At 57.3% G+C, this 16,567-nt stretch overlaps 7 protein-coding genes across 7 annotated transcripts in view; 3 read left to right on the top strand and 4 right to left on the bottom strand.

Moving 5' to 3' along the window:
- Positions 1-44: 44 nt before the first annotated feature.
- Positions 45-2,469, top strand: TRAVEDRAFT_50269 (UPF0187-domain-containing protein; the record flags this gene model as incomplete). Its single annotated transcript, XM_008042916.1, has 13 exons — positions 45-250; positions 385-524; positions 594-1,252; positions 1,307-1,390; positions 1,443-1,497; positions 1,551-1,632; positions 1,687-1,735; positions 1,795-1,851; positions 1,918-1,963; positions 2,050-2,058; positions 2,128-2,147; positions 2,213-2,243; positions 2,306-2,469. The coding sequence occupies 13 exons, from the start codon at positions 45-47 to the stop codon at positions 2,467-2,469; spliced, it is 1,602 nt and encodes a 533-aa protein (XP_008041107.1).
- Positions 2,470-4,014: 1,545 nt separating this feature from the next.
- Positions 4,015-6,273, top strand: TRAVEDRAFT_171672 (uncharacterized protein; the record flags this gene model as incomplete). The annotated part of the gene is made up of 3 exons (XM_008043254.1): positions 4,015-4,105; positions 4,160-5,135; positions 5,195-6,273. The coding sequence occupies 3 exons, from the start codon at positions 4,015-4,017 to the stop codon at positions 5,976-5,978; spliced, it is 1,851 nt and encodes a 616-aa protein (XP_008041445.1). The 3' UTR covers positions 5,979-6,273.
- Positions 6,274-6,643: 370 nt separating this feature from the next.
- Positions 6,644-7,624, bottom strand: TRAVEDRAFT_50267 (uncharacterized protein; the record flags this gene model as incomplete). The annotated part of the gene is made up of 4 exons (XM_008042915.1): positions 6,644-6,836; positions 6,904-7,213; positions 7,265-7,401; positions 7,461-7,624. 4 exons carry the CDS (start codon positions 7,622-7,624, stop codon positions 6,644-6,646), a joined length of 804 nt encoding a protein of 267 aa, XP_008041106.1.
- Positions 7,625-7,943: 319 nt separating this feature from the next.
- TRAVEDRAFT_73572 (uncharacterized protein) lies at positions 7,944-9,741 on the bottom strand (the record flags this gene model as incomplete). Its single annotated transcript, XM_008043253.1, has 11 exons — positions 7,944-8,006; positions 8,058-8,168; positions 8,233-8,298; positions 8,363-8,377; positions 8,429-8,499; positions 8,556-8,632; positions 8,685-8,944; positions 8,999-9,184; positions 9,247-9,385; positions 9,446-9,588; positions 9,643-9,741. 11 exons carry the CDS (start codon positions 9,739-9,741, stop codon positions 7,944-7,946), a joined length of 1,230 nt encoding a protein of 409 aa, XP_008041444.1.
- A 1,142-nt stretch (positions 9,742-10,883) lies between these two features.
- Positions 10,884-13,620, bottom strand: TRAVEDRAFT_66079 (uncharacterized protein). Its single transcript, XM_008043252.1, has 6 exons — positions 13,342-13,620; positions 13,214-13,287; positions 13,134-13,157; positions 12,651-13,068; positions 12,017-12,593; positions 10,884-11,802 (listed from the first exon to the last, which is right to left on the bottom strand). Exons 1-6 carry the CDS (start codon positions 13,531-13,533, stop codon positions 11,573-11,575), a joined length of 1,515 nt encoding a protein of 504 aa, XP_008041443.1. The 5' UTR covers positions 13,534-13,620; the 3' UTR covers positions 10,884-11,572.
- Positions 13,621-13,814: 194 nt separating this feature from the next.
- TRAVEDRAFT_130191 (uncharacterized protein) lies at positions 13,815-15,865 on the top strand (the record flags this gene model as incomplete). Its single annotated transcript, XM_008043251.1, has 5 exons — positions 13,815-14,378; positions 14,553-14,670; positions 14,726-15,426; positions 15,479-15,649; positions 15,704-15,865. The coding sequence occupies 5 exons, from the start codon at positions 13,815-13,817 to the stop codon at positions 15,863-15,865; spliced, it is 1,716 nt and encodes a 571-aa protein (XP_008041442.1).
- Positions 15,866-16,049: 184 nt separating this feature from the next.
- The window catches only part of TRAVEDRAFT_38959 (Aldo/keto reductase), a gene marked incomplete at both ends in the record, with an annotated part of 1,937 nt that continues 1,419 nt past the window's right edge, over positions 16,050-16,567 (bottom strand). The window contains 2 exons of the mRNA XM_008042834.1: positions 16,050-16,207; positions 16,263-16,536. Of these exons, the coding sequence (XP_008041025.1) occupies positions 16,050-16,207; positions 16,263-16,536 (432 nt within the window). The remainder of the gene's footprint in view (positions 16,208-16,262; positions 16,537-16,567) is intronic.

Genomic DNA, 16,567 nt, shown 5'->3' with positions numbered 1-16,567 from the left:
AACCTCTTTCTTCTTTTTTCTTGCTCGTTCTAGCAGCGGCCAAAATGGAGACCACTTTCATGTACTCTGTCGATCCCTTCACGCCGGCACGTCGCGTCGGCACCTTGCATCGCCTGCTCAGCGCAATCCTCGCAACCGCAGTCATTCGATGCTGGCCGCTTTTGCTCTTCTTTTCTGCCTGGGCGACCGCGGTCTCGGTGATCAACCACAGTGTCCATAACCTGACCATTCAGCCGACATTGCTCACTGTGTAAGTCCCCTGTTCGCGCTTGTTGCAACCGCTGTCCCGCTGCACATGACCGGTTGTATCTCCGAGTCACCCTCGATCGGCGCGGGTGCGAACTTGGCGGAGTCTGGTTGGCTACTTACCTGTCTCTATTATAGCATCGGTACCGTCCTCGGTTTCGTCATTTCATACCGGACGACAGCAAGTTTCGAGCGGTACAATGAGGGTCGGCGTCTCTGGTCGCAGATCATCATGGGCAGTCGTACACTGGCGCGTACCATTTGGTTCCACGTCCCGGGTACGTCATTCGTACCATACCTCCGTCTGTCATATATGCCAAACATGGTACCTGCGTGTGTGTGAACAGAGACCATGCCGTCCGCAAGCAATGACCCGTCTACGCTCGAGCAGCGCAAGGCACGGGTGCTGATCGAGAAGAAGACGGTCATCAACCTGATTGAGGCCTTTGGTGTTGCGGTCAAGCACTACCTGCGCGGCGAGGAGGGCGTGTACTACGTCGACCTGTTCCATCTCGTCAAGTTCCTGCCCTCGTACGCGCTCCCCGCCGGTCTGCCGTCCCTCGTCGACGTCACCTCCGCGGACGGCATGTCCACGCACTCGCCCCTGCGGAACCGCGGGGACAGCGTTGCCGCGGAGCTCACCTCCCTGCGCGAAGAAGTCGCGTCCCTCGAAATGCCTGCGTCTCCTACCGCACCCAACGGGCCTAGCGCGTCGATGAACCAGCTGCCCTTCCCCGCGACCGCCGTGAGCCCGCGGAAGGTCAGCCATGTCAAGGTCGACCTTCCCCCTCGGACGTCGATGAACGGCCGCGGCGCTGCCGGACGGTCGTACGAGAGGGAGAAGCCGTCGCAGGGAGACAAGGGCTCGACGTACTCGGGCGTCTCGGGCGTGCAGGACGAGAACTTCCTGCTGCCTGCGCGTAACCCGCCGAAGTACCACCTTTTCGACCTGTTCCCGTTCTCGCTTCTGGTACATGCCTTGACTAAGCGGGGCAAGGACGTGAAGGTAAGTCCGGTGCAGGCATTTGGGTATGCAGAGGCGCTGATGCAGGTGGAACAGGGTAAGAAGGCGGCTCGGATCCGTGCGAAGCTTCGGAGCAAGACCGTCACGCACAATCTTCCGCTCGAGATCTCGCTCTACCTCGTGCGTATCCTGAAGTACTGTTTCGTTTGCTGTCGTCACTGACAGTTCTCAGAGCTCGTACATCGCGGCGCTCCAAGAACGCAACTGCGTTCCTCCCCCGACAGCTAGTGAGCCTGGCGAGTCTTCCAATCACCGACTACGAAGCTAACGCTCCTGTCAGCGAATCTGCTCAACACGTTGAACCAGCTTGTGGATGCGCTGACTGGTCTGGAGCGTATTTTGACGACGCCCATTCCCTTTTCGTGAGTTGTATTGGTTTAGAACCGTTTCGGGTGGCTAAACATCGTATATTCTAGGTACCGGGTCCATCTATGGAGCGTCACTGTTCTGTACTGCTTGCTTCTGGTAACGTCGCACTTTGACATTCGTATGACGCCTTCGCTCATGATTTGCTGTCTCTCTAGCCCTTCCAGATCTGGACGACGCTCAAGTGGCTCACCATTCCCGGGACGACTCTTGCAGTACGTCGTGCAGCCTTCTCGCTTCCGCGCGGAACCGTCCACTTACCACGCTGCGCACTCTGATAGAGTTTCATCTTCTTTGGGTTCCTGGTCGCTGGCGAGGAGATTGAGAGTAAGCTTCGACCTGCCGTCAATCTTGCCTTTCATTTGATTGAGTGCTCAATTGCCTTCGTGTTCGCGCCTGTCCCGCCCCTGCAGATCCGTTTGGTAAGTGTCATCCCTTACGTCCCACTAACTTATGAGACGGACATTGACGGCCGTTCTTGCGTCATCTAGGGTACGACAAGAACGATCTGGTACGCATCCAGTCTTCCTGCGCCCGCTCTCTGGTACCGTGCTCATTTCCCCTCCCGTCACACAGAACCTGGACCACTTCACGCACAACATCATCCGTGAGTCATCGCCAGTTCGCTTGAATGTATGTGCTCGTGCTGACCACGCGATGGGAATGCAGGCAACGAGCTGCGCGCAATCACGGCGCTGCCGGCGCCGCACGTCGAGAGCTGGGCGTTCTCGCAATTCAACGACCAGATCTTCGGCAACGACGAGCGCGTCGCGCCGGACGAGTGGATGTCGCGCGGCCTCGGGCGCATCCAGGCGGCGCTCGCGACCATCTAAGCTCCTCACCGCCCCACTCAGCGCCCTTGCCGGCAGCCTGCATCTTTGCTTTCCAGTTATTGATGACCGACACGACCCGGCCTGCTTTGCAGTCATGGACTAAAATCATCCGCATTTATACTCGCGGTGCCCTAGGGCGATCACATGGACAGTCTCGGTCTCACATCCCCCACTGTTCCCCTCATCCCCCATCCCTGCTTTGCATTTTTAACATGGCTTGCATAGAGTACATACCATAGATTGGCATGGATCCGGACTTCCTCTCGTTCTCCCCACATACTAGCGTCGGTACCATATTTAGACGGCTGCATTCGTTCGTATCTATACTGTCGTTTTTGCTCCGTTCGTGCTAATACATCCCCTGCTGTACATGTCCACCCTCGTTTCCCGAGTCGATCCTGCCCATTTGCGCGGGAGACGCGAGGACAATGGCGTCGCGGAGTGCAACGCGGCCATGTGATCGCGATGAAACTCCGTAATGAAGTAGGCGCCCGCTGTGGCTGAGATGTGTTCCGCGTTCGCAGTCTCTTCATTTGCCGTTTCTTCTTCAACCACCTCCATCTTGTGCACCACTGACCCTCTGCTGGCTGGAATGCATCTGTGCTTGTCCGTGTCTCGTTATTTGTTGTTGTGCTCTCCGAGGATGAGACACAATTGGGGCGCTCCTGCTTGTTGTGGCTAGTCGGTGCCGCAGCTCAGACTTCTTTGTCGGGATGCTACAGCTCTCACACTGGTGTTGTGTTGTGTACCCTTTCGTTGTGCTTCCCTGTTTCTTGGTGATACTAGTTTACTAAAGCTATGTAGGAAGGTATGTCTAGACAATTGGTGCGTTCACATTCTCCTGTCGATCTTCGAGGTACGATGCCTGGCGGCAGGCCCGGGACCGGGACCACTCGGTAACACATTGTGGAATCATTGTGTATACAAGGTGCGTCCATATCAGACACGCACAAAGGTACGCCTGACGTAGCTTGGTGTGCTGATGACAGATGTATCTGGTTGCGCGCAGACAAGACGGATATGCCCGAGCGGCTGTGGCTGTGGCCTCTACTTAGGTCCCTAAACGGGGTTCGCTCTTTGACTCTTCAGAGGGTTACTCATGTTGACTCCATTTTCTCCACAGGAACTGTGCTTAAGCATGCTTTGTTTGCTGGATTTTTCCGCATGTTCCCAGGTGGGCATATTTACCGCATATTTACTCAGGTTGGTTCCGCCCATCTCCCAAGCTCGCTTTATGGGGCTTTCTACGGGCTATTGACGGGCTGTGAGCTCCGTTATGGCTCGGGCTATGCATCCCTGTACATGCATTGTGATACTCCATGCACATTGGAGCGATGAGGGTGGGACAGAGGGCTTGGGAGGGCAGGGAGCCGAATGCGCGCGAACGAGATACACGTGCTATGGGATCTTGCAGGAGGCTTGGTAAGCGCCGGAAGCTATGCAGTTGACTCGGGGAGATGGGCCGCTCCTCCTTCTTAACCGTCCGCACGCCCCCCACGCTCTCTCACATCCTCCTCCTCCTCGCCGCCAATAATCCTCATATTTATGACCCAATCTGTAACCGAATCCTCCATCTCGCCCTCTCCGTTCAGTCCGTTCTCAACGTACTCGGTCGCCAGCGGGGCTACCTCTGATGGTGAGATCGTCCACGTTCCGCCGCTATTATCCTCTAAACATATCGCGTTCGCAGATGCACCCGACCTCGGCGCATTCACCCATGTCTTCCGCGCGCTGAACAACTTCAACGCGCGGGTCCAACCCAACGGCCCCAACGTACGCTCCTCCACACCCACCTCCTCCTTCGCCCTCTCCCAGTCCGACGACTCCGATCCCGTCCAAGGCCCATCCGGATGGACTGCCAGACGCCTCACATCCTATCACACCACATCTCTCCCCGGAAGTCCGGTACGTGGCCGCTCCGTCCACCCCAGCGAATCCGATGCAACTGCATCCGACTACGACGACGGCACGGAGCTCGAGGTCCCCATCGAAGACGAGAACACCGTGGATCGTCCCTCCCTGGGCTATCTGGACCAGACGTTGACATATATTGCCGCCGAGCGCGAGAAGCTCGCTGCTAGGAGAGAGCTGCGCGGGAACAGCTCGACGACGTCCGACAGTGCCTCTCCCTTGGCGGTGCCCGCTGCCACTCGCCGTAAGCGGCGACGCAAGCGCAACCGCTCGGCGCAGGACCCCCGACGCAATGCACCGGCGGACGACGCACAGATGGAGACCATGGAGGGGGAGGTTGATGGCGTCGTTGACGAGGCGAGCGCTGATAACGAAGATGGGGATACGTCCTCGTCTTCCGTGGATGCCTCCTCGTCCTCTCCCGCATACAAGACCACCCCCGCTACCCCCGCGATTTTGAGGAAGGAGAAGCAGATACAGCGTGCGGTCGCAGACCACAATCCCCGACTACATCACAGCAAATCTACCCCCACTCTCAAACCGAACCCGACGCTCCATGTTATGACCACGTCCTTTGATGCCCGCACGATCCAGTTACGCACACTAGCCCATAAGCTCAGACTATTGTTCCCCTCAGAGGCCAAGGTCCTTTCCGCTATCCTATCACGAGACTTCACTTCCGCCTTAACTTATGCCGATCCCCGTGGACCTGTACCTCAATCTCAAGACACCCTCATCCATGTATTCATCGATCAGTGCGCCCCTTCATTCATCTCCCTATTCGCACCCCTTGCTCATATCGTCTTGTCCCTAGCTCTAATATTCTCATTGGCTTCGTCACGTATGTCAAGCGCCATCTGCAGCATGTCCTGCGCAAGTTCAAGCAAGCACACCTATCACACGCGGCGCTTGCGCTCGTACTGGAACGTGGTCGCCCTGTCACACGACGCGTGCTCGTCACATCCTCGCCCTTATACCAACCCATGCACACTGCCGAGGAGCTCGGCTACGAGGTCCGCATATATGCCCGTGTCCCCGACACCGGCGATGGCGCGGACCGCCAGCGCCCCCAGCACAGTAGGAACGACAGTGCAGGCAATAACAACGCCAACACTAATGCTGGGCCCTCGCGCGCCCGCGGACGTACGACAACGCACTCACGCAAGCAGACGCATGCCACGGCCAGCGGCGGGGCCGCCGCCACGGCCAGTGGCACGGCGAATGGCAACGCTACGTCGACGGACTCAGACACCGCCAACGCGCTGCGCGTGCGCTACCGCGAGCAGGGCGTGGACGAGCTACTGCAGCTGAAGCTGCACCAGGCGATCGCCGCCGTCGACGTCGTGCCGCCGGGCGGGACGATCGTGCTCGCGACGGGCGACGGGAACGTGGGGCAGTTCAACGAGGACGGGTTCCTCGGGTGCGTGCGCACGGCGCTCAAGAAGGGCTGGCGCGTCGAGCTGTACGCGTGGGAGGGCGGCCTGAGCCGCGCGTGGTCGCGCGAGTTTGGGGAGTGCGAGGGGTTCCGGATCATCATGCTCGACAAGTACGCCGCGGACCTGCTCGAGATCCCGGATGGCGCCGCGGGCGAGCGGTAGAGCGGGGAGAGTGGGAGGCTCGGGCAGGCACCGGCGTTATGTTTTGAGCCGGGAGTGCTTCGCCTTGGTGGGTGTGGAGGTGTCACGCAGGGAGGTGCGGCCGTCGAAGAGGCCTAGGGTCGCCTATGTGGACAGGACGTTGGTCCTGGTGTAAGATATGGTTTGAAGATGCCGTGACGGTGCGATGAGACGCATGCGCATCCGTCTGTTTACCCCCCATTTCTCGTCATTGTGTATGTATACGTCTGTGTTGGTGTACTGTATGTAGTCCACCATGTGTGTATCGAAGATCAGCTGGATAGAAGTACGTTGTTGGAGTTTGGTTGCCTGACAAGTTACTACTCCACGCTGGCGACAATATTGTGCGCTGCGACCGAGACGGCGTTGAAACTTGTCACCGTCAGTGGATGGGCCAGGAAGGCCCAGGGCATCGCGATGAGAAACCGACCACGGAGGTCTCATGCGCATGCAAACGAGTCACGGTGCTTGAAAGACAAGCGGGTATAGTTGTACAAAACGAACATATACACGAGGGAGCTTTGAGGGCGTGCAAGGTGTCGTGAACAGAAGGACATGGGTTGTGAAAATCACTGAGACTTAAAATCCTCGATCATATCATCGCAGCCTACTTATTCGTATGAGCAGCCCCACCAACCGTAAGCGCGTCAGCTCTTCGAGGATGTGAATGAGTGGTGATGGCCGAGCACACCTGAAATGCGTGGTTCTGTGACATCGACATCGACAGGGGCACTCTCCTCGTCGCTGAAATCTGAATCGCTGGTGAAGTCATGGTGCTTTTGAAGTTCCCTGAGAACCAACATCTCGTCGTTGCCAAGCCCTAGAATATAAGTGTACATTCTACCATCAAAACATAGTGTTAGTACAGCCCTCAAGGAAAACATTTTCGATTGATGATGGTGCGCACTTCGTTTGGATAGTAAAGGAAAGATCTCCGAGCATCTGTTTCCAAGTGGACAAGGGAGCTACCGTATGCTTGCCGATGCGCTCAAACTGTGGTGTGGGATCGAGGATAATGTCCTCCGGGATGGATGCAGGGTGCTCTTCCAACGACCAGAAGCCGCACGGTAGTACGTTGGAGGGCTGGACAGCATCCTGATCGCCGTCATGTAGTAACTGCAACACGAAGAACCAGAGCGGCTGTGTGGGAATTGTTGACTCTGCGGCGTGTGCGGCCATCGCGACGGTCGTCTCCGTGAGATGAGTATGTTGTAGAGCTGGGCATCCTCGATGAGCAGCAAACCTACTAAAAAACAAGATAGACGCACCTATGCCGATATGCTTGTATCCTACTGCCATTGAACCCGCCACCGACTGTCCCATCCTTGGGCCAGTACCGTCTCGTATGTTTGCCCGTTGATGAGCGAGAAATGTCTGGCCCACCGGAACGGAGGAGAACCGATACCTGATTAAGCATGATTAGATACGAGCGCTGGCGGCTACAGCGTTAGACGTCGCTCTCACCTCTTCCACTTTGTCCCATCCGTAGCTAGCACAAAATCAACACCCATCTCGTCACGGTCCAGTTCGGGGACGTCAACCGGTCTGGCCAGATCCATCTTTTCATCGAAGTAGCGGTCGTCACAATAGTCAGGCTTCCGAGTCTGCTGGGACGGCTCGGCTGGCATCTCGGAGGGTGAGAGTTGGTGGGGGGCAACACGTGGCATAACCTGAAAGGATGTGGTAATTTTGGGTCGTGAACATCCAGCAGACAAAATAGTCCAATCGCCACCGTGGTGGGTGCGTCCGAGCCATGTTCCGAGTGCATAGTCGGGACGATCCATGACCGCTTGCCAATTTCGTTGTATTGTACGCCCAGGGATTGGACCACCTGCCATGGAAATTTCTCTGATATGAGAGTACCAATATCGCGCTACATCGTCTGCACTTGCACTTGCGATGAGACGGAGATCTGGGGGGAAAGTGAGAAATGGCACATCAAAATTGTCAGCGGGATTGCAGACCGTGCATCAAACACGCCCTGTCTTCCAGCGTAGCGGGGGCGAATGCCTGGGCACAGTGGTGAGTGGAAGGAAGCACAAGGCTGATATTGGGACTAACATCACTGTCAGCCGCTTCCCTGAGCGGATCCCGCGCCCACTTGATACGGCCTCCATGACGGTGATCAAACACAAGGTCGCCCAATGTAAATTCATATTGTGGACCGTATGCCTAAGCACAATATGTTGGCAGTGATATCAGTAGGCTAGATGAGTATGCGGCAAGTCTACCATACCCAATAATCCTCTTCGCACAAGACTTGACGGTGCAGTTCTATCGTTTCCAAATGATCGACGGCCATCTACCCATATACTAGTCGGACACTTGCATTTCATGCATCGATGTCTGGGTAGGGGATCACGTACACATATATCCATGGTCTGAGGCTGGTTTATTAGCTTCATCAAGGAGCGTGTAAAGAACATACAGACCATCCGCAGGATCGCACGGAACAAGTCCGTCCCATGGAGAGAGCGGAGATATTCAGTGAGCGGGGAATAATCTAGTATGCAAAACCACTTTAGTATTCGCCGCACTGTACACAATACGCCAACATACCTTCTGTCACAATGTATGGTGCCTCGCCCACGGTTCCGGGACGAGAATATCCCAGCATTGCCAAAATGTACGGATTGCTTTGGATGGTGGTCAGAAGTGTAAAGATTTGGGTATAAGAACGAATGTTACCATGTTTGGTGGCCACATGTGACGGCCTCCATGAACCCGCTCTTGTCGCGGGCGGGGTACACATGAACGACAACCTGAGTGCCAGATAACTCACCAGCCGCTTTCACGGTCGCACGGTAGCGCACGACGCGTCCTTTCCGTTGCTGGGCCACTCTGCGACTGAGAGCGTGGTCATCTGCTTGACGCGGGAGAGTATGCCGCGACACCGTGTTGTATATGGGCTCTACGAGGTCAAGATTCTCGCGGGAGAAAAGCCGGAACTGGCAGTCTACCCGTCAGTTGAACGCCGCGTGATATGCAACGATCTATCTCACGTTGCCCTCATATGTTGCGCTGCCGTGGAGGCGCTGCGCCAAATCGCAGACGCCGATGCGGATGTCTCTAGCTTCCCAAAGAAGTGCATCTCCGACCCTCGCGGAGTCTTCGACATGCTGCAGGAGGCGGACGTTTGTGCTCAAAAGTACGTCCATCTTCTGCTCGATGTCAATGCCGGTTTGCATCTAGGGCCATGGTAGCCTATGATCAGGAGCGCGTCGAAACGAATACAGCTGGAGGGGCTTACAGTGAACAGCTTGATGGCATCCTCGAGCTGAATGTTGAGCTTTTGGACGTCCTGGGCGACATCGGCGTGCCGTCGCAAGAAGGTGAGAGCTCGCATTCTACGACGACGTTTCATGAGGCCCTCAATTTCGCACAGCATGCTTATTGCCGGGAACATCAGTTATCAAGAAGAGCATTGCACGAGGACACTATGGACTGACCAAAGCAATAACTGCACGTGTTCCTTCGTCGAGATTGACTGTGTATCGACGTCACAGTGCTTCAGTTGGTCATAGACCCCCCACGCAAAGTAGGTGGCTCGTTCGGCGAGCGATCGGCAACCATCGCGGGTGTCTTTGACCTCCTGGATGAGATGTTCTCAATTCGTGTCTTCGTGGTAGAAGTTGAGCTAGCGTACCTTAGCTTGCTCAGCAATGTTCACAGCAATCTCGAGGGCAGTGCTAAGTCCTGGAACGGGGAGCTCCGTCGACACCTCTTTTGCTATCCGCAGGAGCATAAGTAGAGGTTCTAGAGATGTCATGCCCAGATGTCAGTAGGCGCAAAAAGCAGGTGATGAGGATCGCTTGCTGCAAAAGAGAGAGAGAGAGGAGACGGTAGACCCGGCGGGAACCCATCGCAGAGTACGTGACGCGAGCGCCTGCGTTCGCCTTCGAAGAGGCTGTGGCGCTGAAGCTTCTGACTAGTAAAGCAGTCAACCAGTCGCTAGCCGATGTTCAACTGGCAGGGAGGCGCTGCCAGTTGTCCGGGTCGGACGGTCTGCTGACCATACGTGACATGCGCTCCTAAAACATCCGCGATACATCTCGGAGCGACATAGATTGCCAGGTGAATCTTCTGGAAGTGAAGCTCTGTCGTATATGCAGTGTTGGTACATGCAGTACCCCGGGAGAGGGTTTCCAGTGGCGGTATGGGAATTGCCAAAGGTTTGACGTGGCGCGGCATGACCATTTTCTGTGGAGCACAGCCCAGTCATCCGTATATGCCATCTGAGAACGGGATTGTGTCCCACCAGTGAGATAGAGACGGGATTTCATATTGTGCCTTGCAGAGCTGTAGTAGACAGAGAGAGAGAGAGAGAGAGAGAGAGAGAGAGAGAGAGAGAGAGAGCGTCGGAGTTCGGATTCCCGCTACCTCGGTAGTGGCTCGTCGACGCGCTGGGGAACTTTGTGACAGTTTCGGATACTCGTGCTCTGGAGCGCATATGCTGCGGATTTGTTCGAGGATCCGAACAGTAAATTTTGCGACCGAGCGGTGCGAGGCGAGGTAACAAGGGTGCAACACTCAGGGCTTCGCCTTGGTGTATGCATAGCATTGTTACCGTTGGCGGAGAGCCTATTCAACAAGACACGCAGATTTTTTCTGCGTGGGCGGGCGCGCCTAGGACGGTGGTCCTAGTGTAAAATATAGTACGAAGGTGTCTTTGATGGTGCGATGAGACGCATTCCCATCCGTCTGTTCACCCCATTTCTCGTCATCGTGTATAATTCGATGCTGTATCAAGTGGACTTGTACATTTACTGTAAGCGGGACCGACTAGATAGACATGGACGTCGCCAGAGGGATACAACGTCTCGTCCAGCTAGGCGAAAGCTTGCGCTTGCCGTAGCGGACAGCTGTGCAAATAGTGCAGCAATACAGATGGCGAGTCGTTTGAGGTAAATGAAGGCATACAATGGATACACACTACTAGACCAGTCCGTCGACAGCATTAACTCGTACAGCCCTTCTCCCCGTCACCCTCCCTCCAGTCGCCTATATCGGGCTCGAATTGCTGGGCGGCTGCGTCATGGCCGTGTTTGTTCGCGAGAGAACAATACGCTGAAAACCGTCTCGGGGCCGTTCGCACGCACGGTGTGTACGGCGGTGCCGCCGCACACCCGCGCGTACGCATTCAGAAGAAGCAGAGCAGAAAGAAGCAGATTTGTTTCCGTAACCAGAACCAGAACCAGGGACCGCGCCTTTCGTAGGCGTGACGATGAGCAAACGGTGGGCGACCAGTCGCCTGAAGTCCGGCGCACGTCCCCGTCCGGCGCACGTCCCCCGTGGACACTGCCATGGGGAGACGCAATCGCCGAGAAAACCGATACCGTTCGAGAATCCCGTCCGCGTCGCACAGGGAGCCGTCGGACACCGGGAGTGCAGCGCGCCCGCGCGCCGCTTCAGTGTAGGTAGACCAAACTACCACGGTGTCGTCGCGCGTTAGCACAGCGACACACCCGTTCTCGCTCTCGCTCCTCGTGGCCGGCGGCCCGCGTCGTCGTGCATCCTCTCTCGTCGCGCCGCACTACCGCCGCTACCGCCCGCGACACACGACGCCGGGCCGCAGCCTACATGTCCATGTTCATGCTGCTGCCGCCGGCCTGTGGTCCGTCCTGGTAGCCGTCGTTCGACATCTGCCCGATCTTCATGAACGCGTCGTAGAGTGCGGGCACGACGAACGGCTGGCGCATCTCGCGCTTCACGTCCTCGACGTCGGAGCGGAGCGCGCGCTCCGCTCGCAGGGTTGCGTCGGCAAGCTTGCGACTCTCAGTTTCTCGGGCGAGCTGTTGGCGCAGGGCTGGGGAGGACGGAGCCGGTTACGATGGCGGAGAAAGGGCCGAACGCAGTTCGATCGTCAAGGCGTGCACATGCGAACGATCGAGTGCGTGGGTGGTTGCGGATGTTCGATGCATCAACGCATGCAGACAATAGAGGAGTGGAGGTAGAGGAATATGGAGGAGCGCAAGTCACAATTGGGAATCGTGGGAAGACATAGAAGGGCGAACACGTACCAACGATGTCAGCCTCAAGTTCGCGCATCTTGAGCAGATCCGCGCCGCTGCTAGGAGTCCCGCCGCCGGTCATGCTGGGGGGAGTCGCATCCTCAGGTCCGAGAGGGATTTGCTGTCCTGCAGCGCGCAGGTCCGCGGCGACATTGCGTCCGCGCGCTTGCAGTGCAGTGATCTCCCGGCGAATATCCCACAGCTCGCGCAACGTTGGGACGCGCGGTGTGGTAGTCGCAGGCCGAGGAACGCTCGCCCCTACAGTGGCACTGGTGTTTGCCATGTTGGAAGGGACGGTGATCTGGCTAGGCGCTGCTACTGTGGGTTGCGGCGGAGGTGCGTGGGAGGCAGCAACTGTGGAGGGGGTCGGCCCGAAGCCCATGTTACTGCTAGCGGGATGGTATTGGCTTTGCGGCGGAGGCTGGTTCTGCAGGAACGCATGCGCAGTGGTGCTCCTCACACCCGCCTTCTCGAGCAGCGCCTGCAGATTAGGAATCTGCGGCTGCGGCGTAGGGTTGGAGAGTGGCTGCCTCAGAAGCATTGACATGTCAGCTGGAGACGTAGGTTCGGGCTTGACGGGCACGGGCTAGCAAAGGTAAGAGATTACATTCGAATAAATCTTTTAAAGGCGGGGCTGGCTTACTTGGATAGGAGACGTTGGAGTAGCCTTCTGCAAGAGCGACTGGAAGGCAGTAGACTGGCTCAGCTGCATGAGGGTATGTTGCGTGGTATCGACCCCGCCCATATCCTCGTCACTGCCAGCAGGAGGAGAGCGTGGAACATGTTTCATCTCATAGTCACCATATTCCAAGGTGTGGTGGCCAGATGGGCCGGCGATGTCCGCCGGCATCTTATATCCTATAGGAGAGACGGCGTGTCGGGCTTGCGCGATGGTAGTGGGATATCTGGGCGCTTTCCCGTAGGGCTGCGGCTTGCTGTAGGTGGGAGCGGGAGCCAGATACGAACTCCCCGGTTGTGGGTTCGAATTCTGGAATTCCGGCTTATTGTAAATCTTCGGCTTGTACGGCTTCTGGGACAGGTTCGTGGTGTGCATCACGCCACTAGAGAGCGAGCGTCAGACGAAAGACTTGACAACTGACCTTTCCAGGCGGGCAGGCCGACGTACTCTTCGTTTAAGGAAATGTATCGGCTTGCGTGGCGTCAGTTGAATAGCGCAGAGTGTGCCACGCAAAAGCTGGGGCTCACATAGACCTGTCGACCAGGAAGGCTGCCTCAGCCTTGGCTTTCTGAAATGCATTCTGTATAATACGATGTCCGTCCTGTAACTTGGTTAGCGCTTTGAGCGTCACTGTAGTCCACGTAAGAGGACTTACACTGTCCCGGTCGACATAGTAGACGCAAAGCATGAAGCCCGATTTTTCTATTGGCTTCTGTTCATGGGGGACAGGGAATCCGAAGAAGGTGAGATCATCGATGAGGCCCTTGGTGTATTCTGGAGCTAGGTCCTCTCTGAGAAGCATGCGGGCGCGATCGCCTATGTACTGGACTCGGACGACGAGTTTCATGCCCGGCACAGACGGTGTATGCGGGTGAGAGCGGTGGGTATGGGAGGAACGAGCGACAGCAGGACAGAGGGAGATAAGTAGCAGGAGATGGTCGTGGTCGAGGACAAAGGAAGGAACGGAAGCGGAGGCGCTCGACTGCTCTCTATGGAAAAAACAATGTCGACGCTTCTCGAGGCGGGGCGCGCGATCGCCGATCGTGGGACACCGCATCATGTGACGCACCCACTATGCGCGACGCGTCGCGGGCGCCTGTTCCCCTTTGTCTCCTCCCTCCCCTCGCGATGGGCGAGATCTCCCCCGCGCTGCGCACCGCACTCGCTGCGTCTCCGGACTACGAGCTTGTTGTCTCCCACTTGTCTGCGTTGCTGCTCTCCGACCCCCCACCCTTTATCTTTGTCCATGATCCTGAGAACGCCCGTCTCACCTCATCGGTCGTTACGTCCACCCTCGACAATCTGGCTTCCCAAAGCGATGCTCCTGTGAACCTCACCTACTCCTGCGTGAATGCTGTGGCATGCTTCTCTTCCAGAATTTTGTTCGACACAGCCCTCAACTCGCTGGCTGGCTGGACACCTGACTGGGACACAGGCGCGCTGAACTGGCCTGGAACAGCGGACGGACGGCGCCACAACGAGAACTTCGACTCGTTTGTACACGGCATCCAAGCAATATACGCGGAGGTGGTGACTGCAAGTACTGGTGTAAACGGGGCGGGGAAGGGCAAAGGCAAGGCATCTGAGCACGCGCAAGCCACCGGGAGATTGGTACTCGTGGTGGACCGAGCAGAGCGCCTCAAGGACAACTTGCCAGACCTGCTCGTGCCTCTGACCCGACTTTCTGAGCTGGTGAGCCGCATGTTTCTCGGAGTTACTCAGATGAACACGTCCACCACATGGTGTCCGTGATATCCCCCATTGTCCTCCGTTTTCGGATGTGAGGCTACCTTGCGGGTCTGGGTGTCCGCAACGTCGAGCCCGTTTAACCGCAATTATCTAAATTGTGGACATCTCTTTCATCAGACACGAGTCGATATCACGACGGTCTTCATATCCGAGAACCAATGGCAGGACATACGCCCACCTCTCCGCGCTGCGCCGGAACCTTACTACATCGATGTGCCCTTCCTCTCAAAGCAAGGTGGGCATCGCCGCACCATTCCAAGCCTTCGTCGACCATGCTCACGCCATTGCAGCTACTCTAGACATTCTTGCATCTTCGTTCCCCGTTCCATCCCCGAACGAGGCGTCCTCAAGTGCTGCCTTAGGCGCATACAACCCTGCGCTCAGGCCGCTTTACGCACACTTCATTGCAACGCTCTACAGCGCATGCGGGCCATTCACGCACGACCCAGCTGAGCTAGCATACATTGCTGCAGCACGCTGGCCAGGGTTCGTGCAGCCCATCCTGGATGCCCATCGCCGCCTGCACGCCGCCCAACCCGACGAGGAAGAGCTCAATCACGAAGACGGGACCGATGACACGCTCGCACCTCCAAGTGAAGATGTACGCCTCCGCCTCACGCGGCTCTTCTCGTCCTCTCTCACCAGCGCGCTCGAGGCACTCTACCCGCGCCTTACGCACGCAGAGCACTGGGCGCATACACACTCGCCGCCCGACGACCTGCTAGCCGTCCCTCCCGCCCACGCATCGCAGGCGCTGCATACACGCACCGTTGCACTTGCGGCTGCTGATGCAGACACGGGCGCGGGACTGGAGGCACTCCCTCGCATGGCCAAGTTCATCCTCGTTGCCGCTTTCCTTGCGAGCACGAACCCCGCGCGGAGCGATTTACGTATGTTTGGACGCGGCCTCGACGAGCGCACACGTAGACGGCGAAGGAAGGTGGGCACTCCGCGCAAGCCTAAGCCGGGTACGACGGGGACCGCTGTCAAGGTGCGTCTATTGTCCGCACATTCAGACAGGTTTTTGTTGACGACAGGAACAGATACCGCAACGGTTGTTGGGCCCAACGACCTTCCCACTGGACCGCCTGATCGCGATGCTTGGTGTGCTTCTGGAAGAGAATGATGCAGACGTGCGCCCAGCCGCCCCGCAGTACACGCTCCCCGGAGAGTACACTGAGATGGAGATTTCGCGCGTTGCGCTACAGGCGAACGTAGGTCGCACAGGCAAAGCACGTGAAAGAATGCTGATACCAAGGTTATACTAGATTATGGAACTGGCGAGCATGCGCCTCCTAGTGCGAACGTCTCCCCAAGACAGGCTAGATGGGACGCCGACATTCAAGTGCGGGATCGGGTTCGAGCTCGCGGCGAAGCTAGCGCGAGATCTTGGGATCGTACTGAATGATCTCATGTACGATCCGCTCTAAACCAGGTAAGGTTCAGCTGTCGTGTGTCTCATACAAGCACAGCACTGATCGTCGATTCAGCGTACATACACTACAGTACAACACAGCTTTTCATGTATTTTACATCCACCTCAGACGATGCACATCACCAAGAAAGGCTGCCCTCGAGCATACACATACACAATCGACTATAGTCGGCTATTGATCAAATCAGGTCGACGCCCATGTACCCGCACACCGCGAACGCGAGTGCGGTAGCGAGGGTCACTACGGCGACACGATTCACGAAGGTGCGCACGGTCAACTGTCGCGCCCCAGCCGCGCCCGCAACGTCGATAGCAACGATGTCCGCAGGTGTCAACTCTACAGCAGGATTGTTGAGTTCCCTCGCCGAGTAAAACGACAGGGAAGGACGTACCGATGTCGCCCGCAGCAAGGTACCCCTCCAGGCGCTCCTTCTTCGTGCTCGAGGTCACGACGACGACGCCCTTCGCCTTCGCCCACGCGAGGAGCACCTGCTCGGGCTTCACGCTGAGGCGCGTGGCAATCGCGCCGACGGGCTTGTCGACGGGTCCGCCGGGCTGGTGCGTGAGCGGGATGAGCACGCTGTACGCCTCGCTCACGATGCCGTGCGCGTTTCCGAAGGTGATGATCGGGAGCTGCTGCGCGTGCACGTAGGGGTGCAGCAGGATCTATGCGAGTGGGGGGGGGGGGGGGGGGGGG

This window comes from Trametes versicolor (assembly GCF_000271585.1).
Source record: "Trametes versicolor FP-101664 SS1 unplaced genomic scaffold TRAVEscaffold_9, whole genome shotgun sequence".
Lineage (NCBI taxonomy): Eukaryota > Fungi > Basidiomycota > Agaricomycetes > Polyporales > Polyporaceae > Trametes > Trametes versicolor.
Note: the sequence above shows the minus strand (reverse complement) of the source record. Positions and strands in the feature narration are given on the sequence as shown.

Coding starts and splice junctions, on each gene's coding strand:
- TRAVEDRAFT_66079 (XM_008043252.1), bottom strand. CDS start 13,533: ATGAAACTCGTCGTCCGAGTCCAGTACATAGGCGATCGCGCCCGCATG. Junction 12,594..12,650: donor CTCCAACGTCTCCTATCCAA/GTAAGCCAGCCC, acceptor TACCTTTGCTAG/CCCGTGCCCGTCAAGCCCGA. Junction 11,803..12,016: donor ACTTGAGGCTGACATCGTTG/GTACGTGTTCGC, acceptor CGTCCTCCCCAG/CCCTGCGCCAACAGCTCGCC.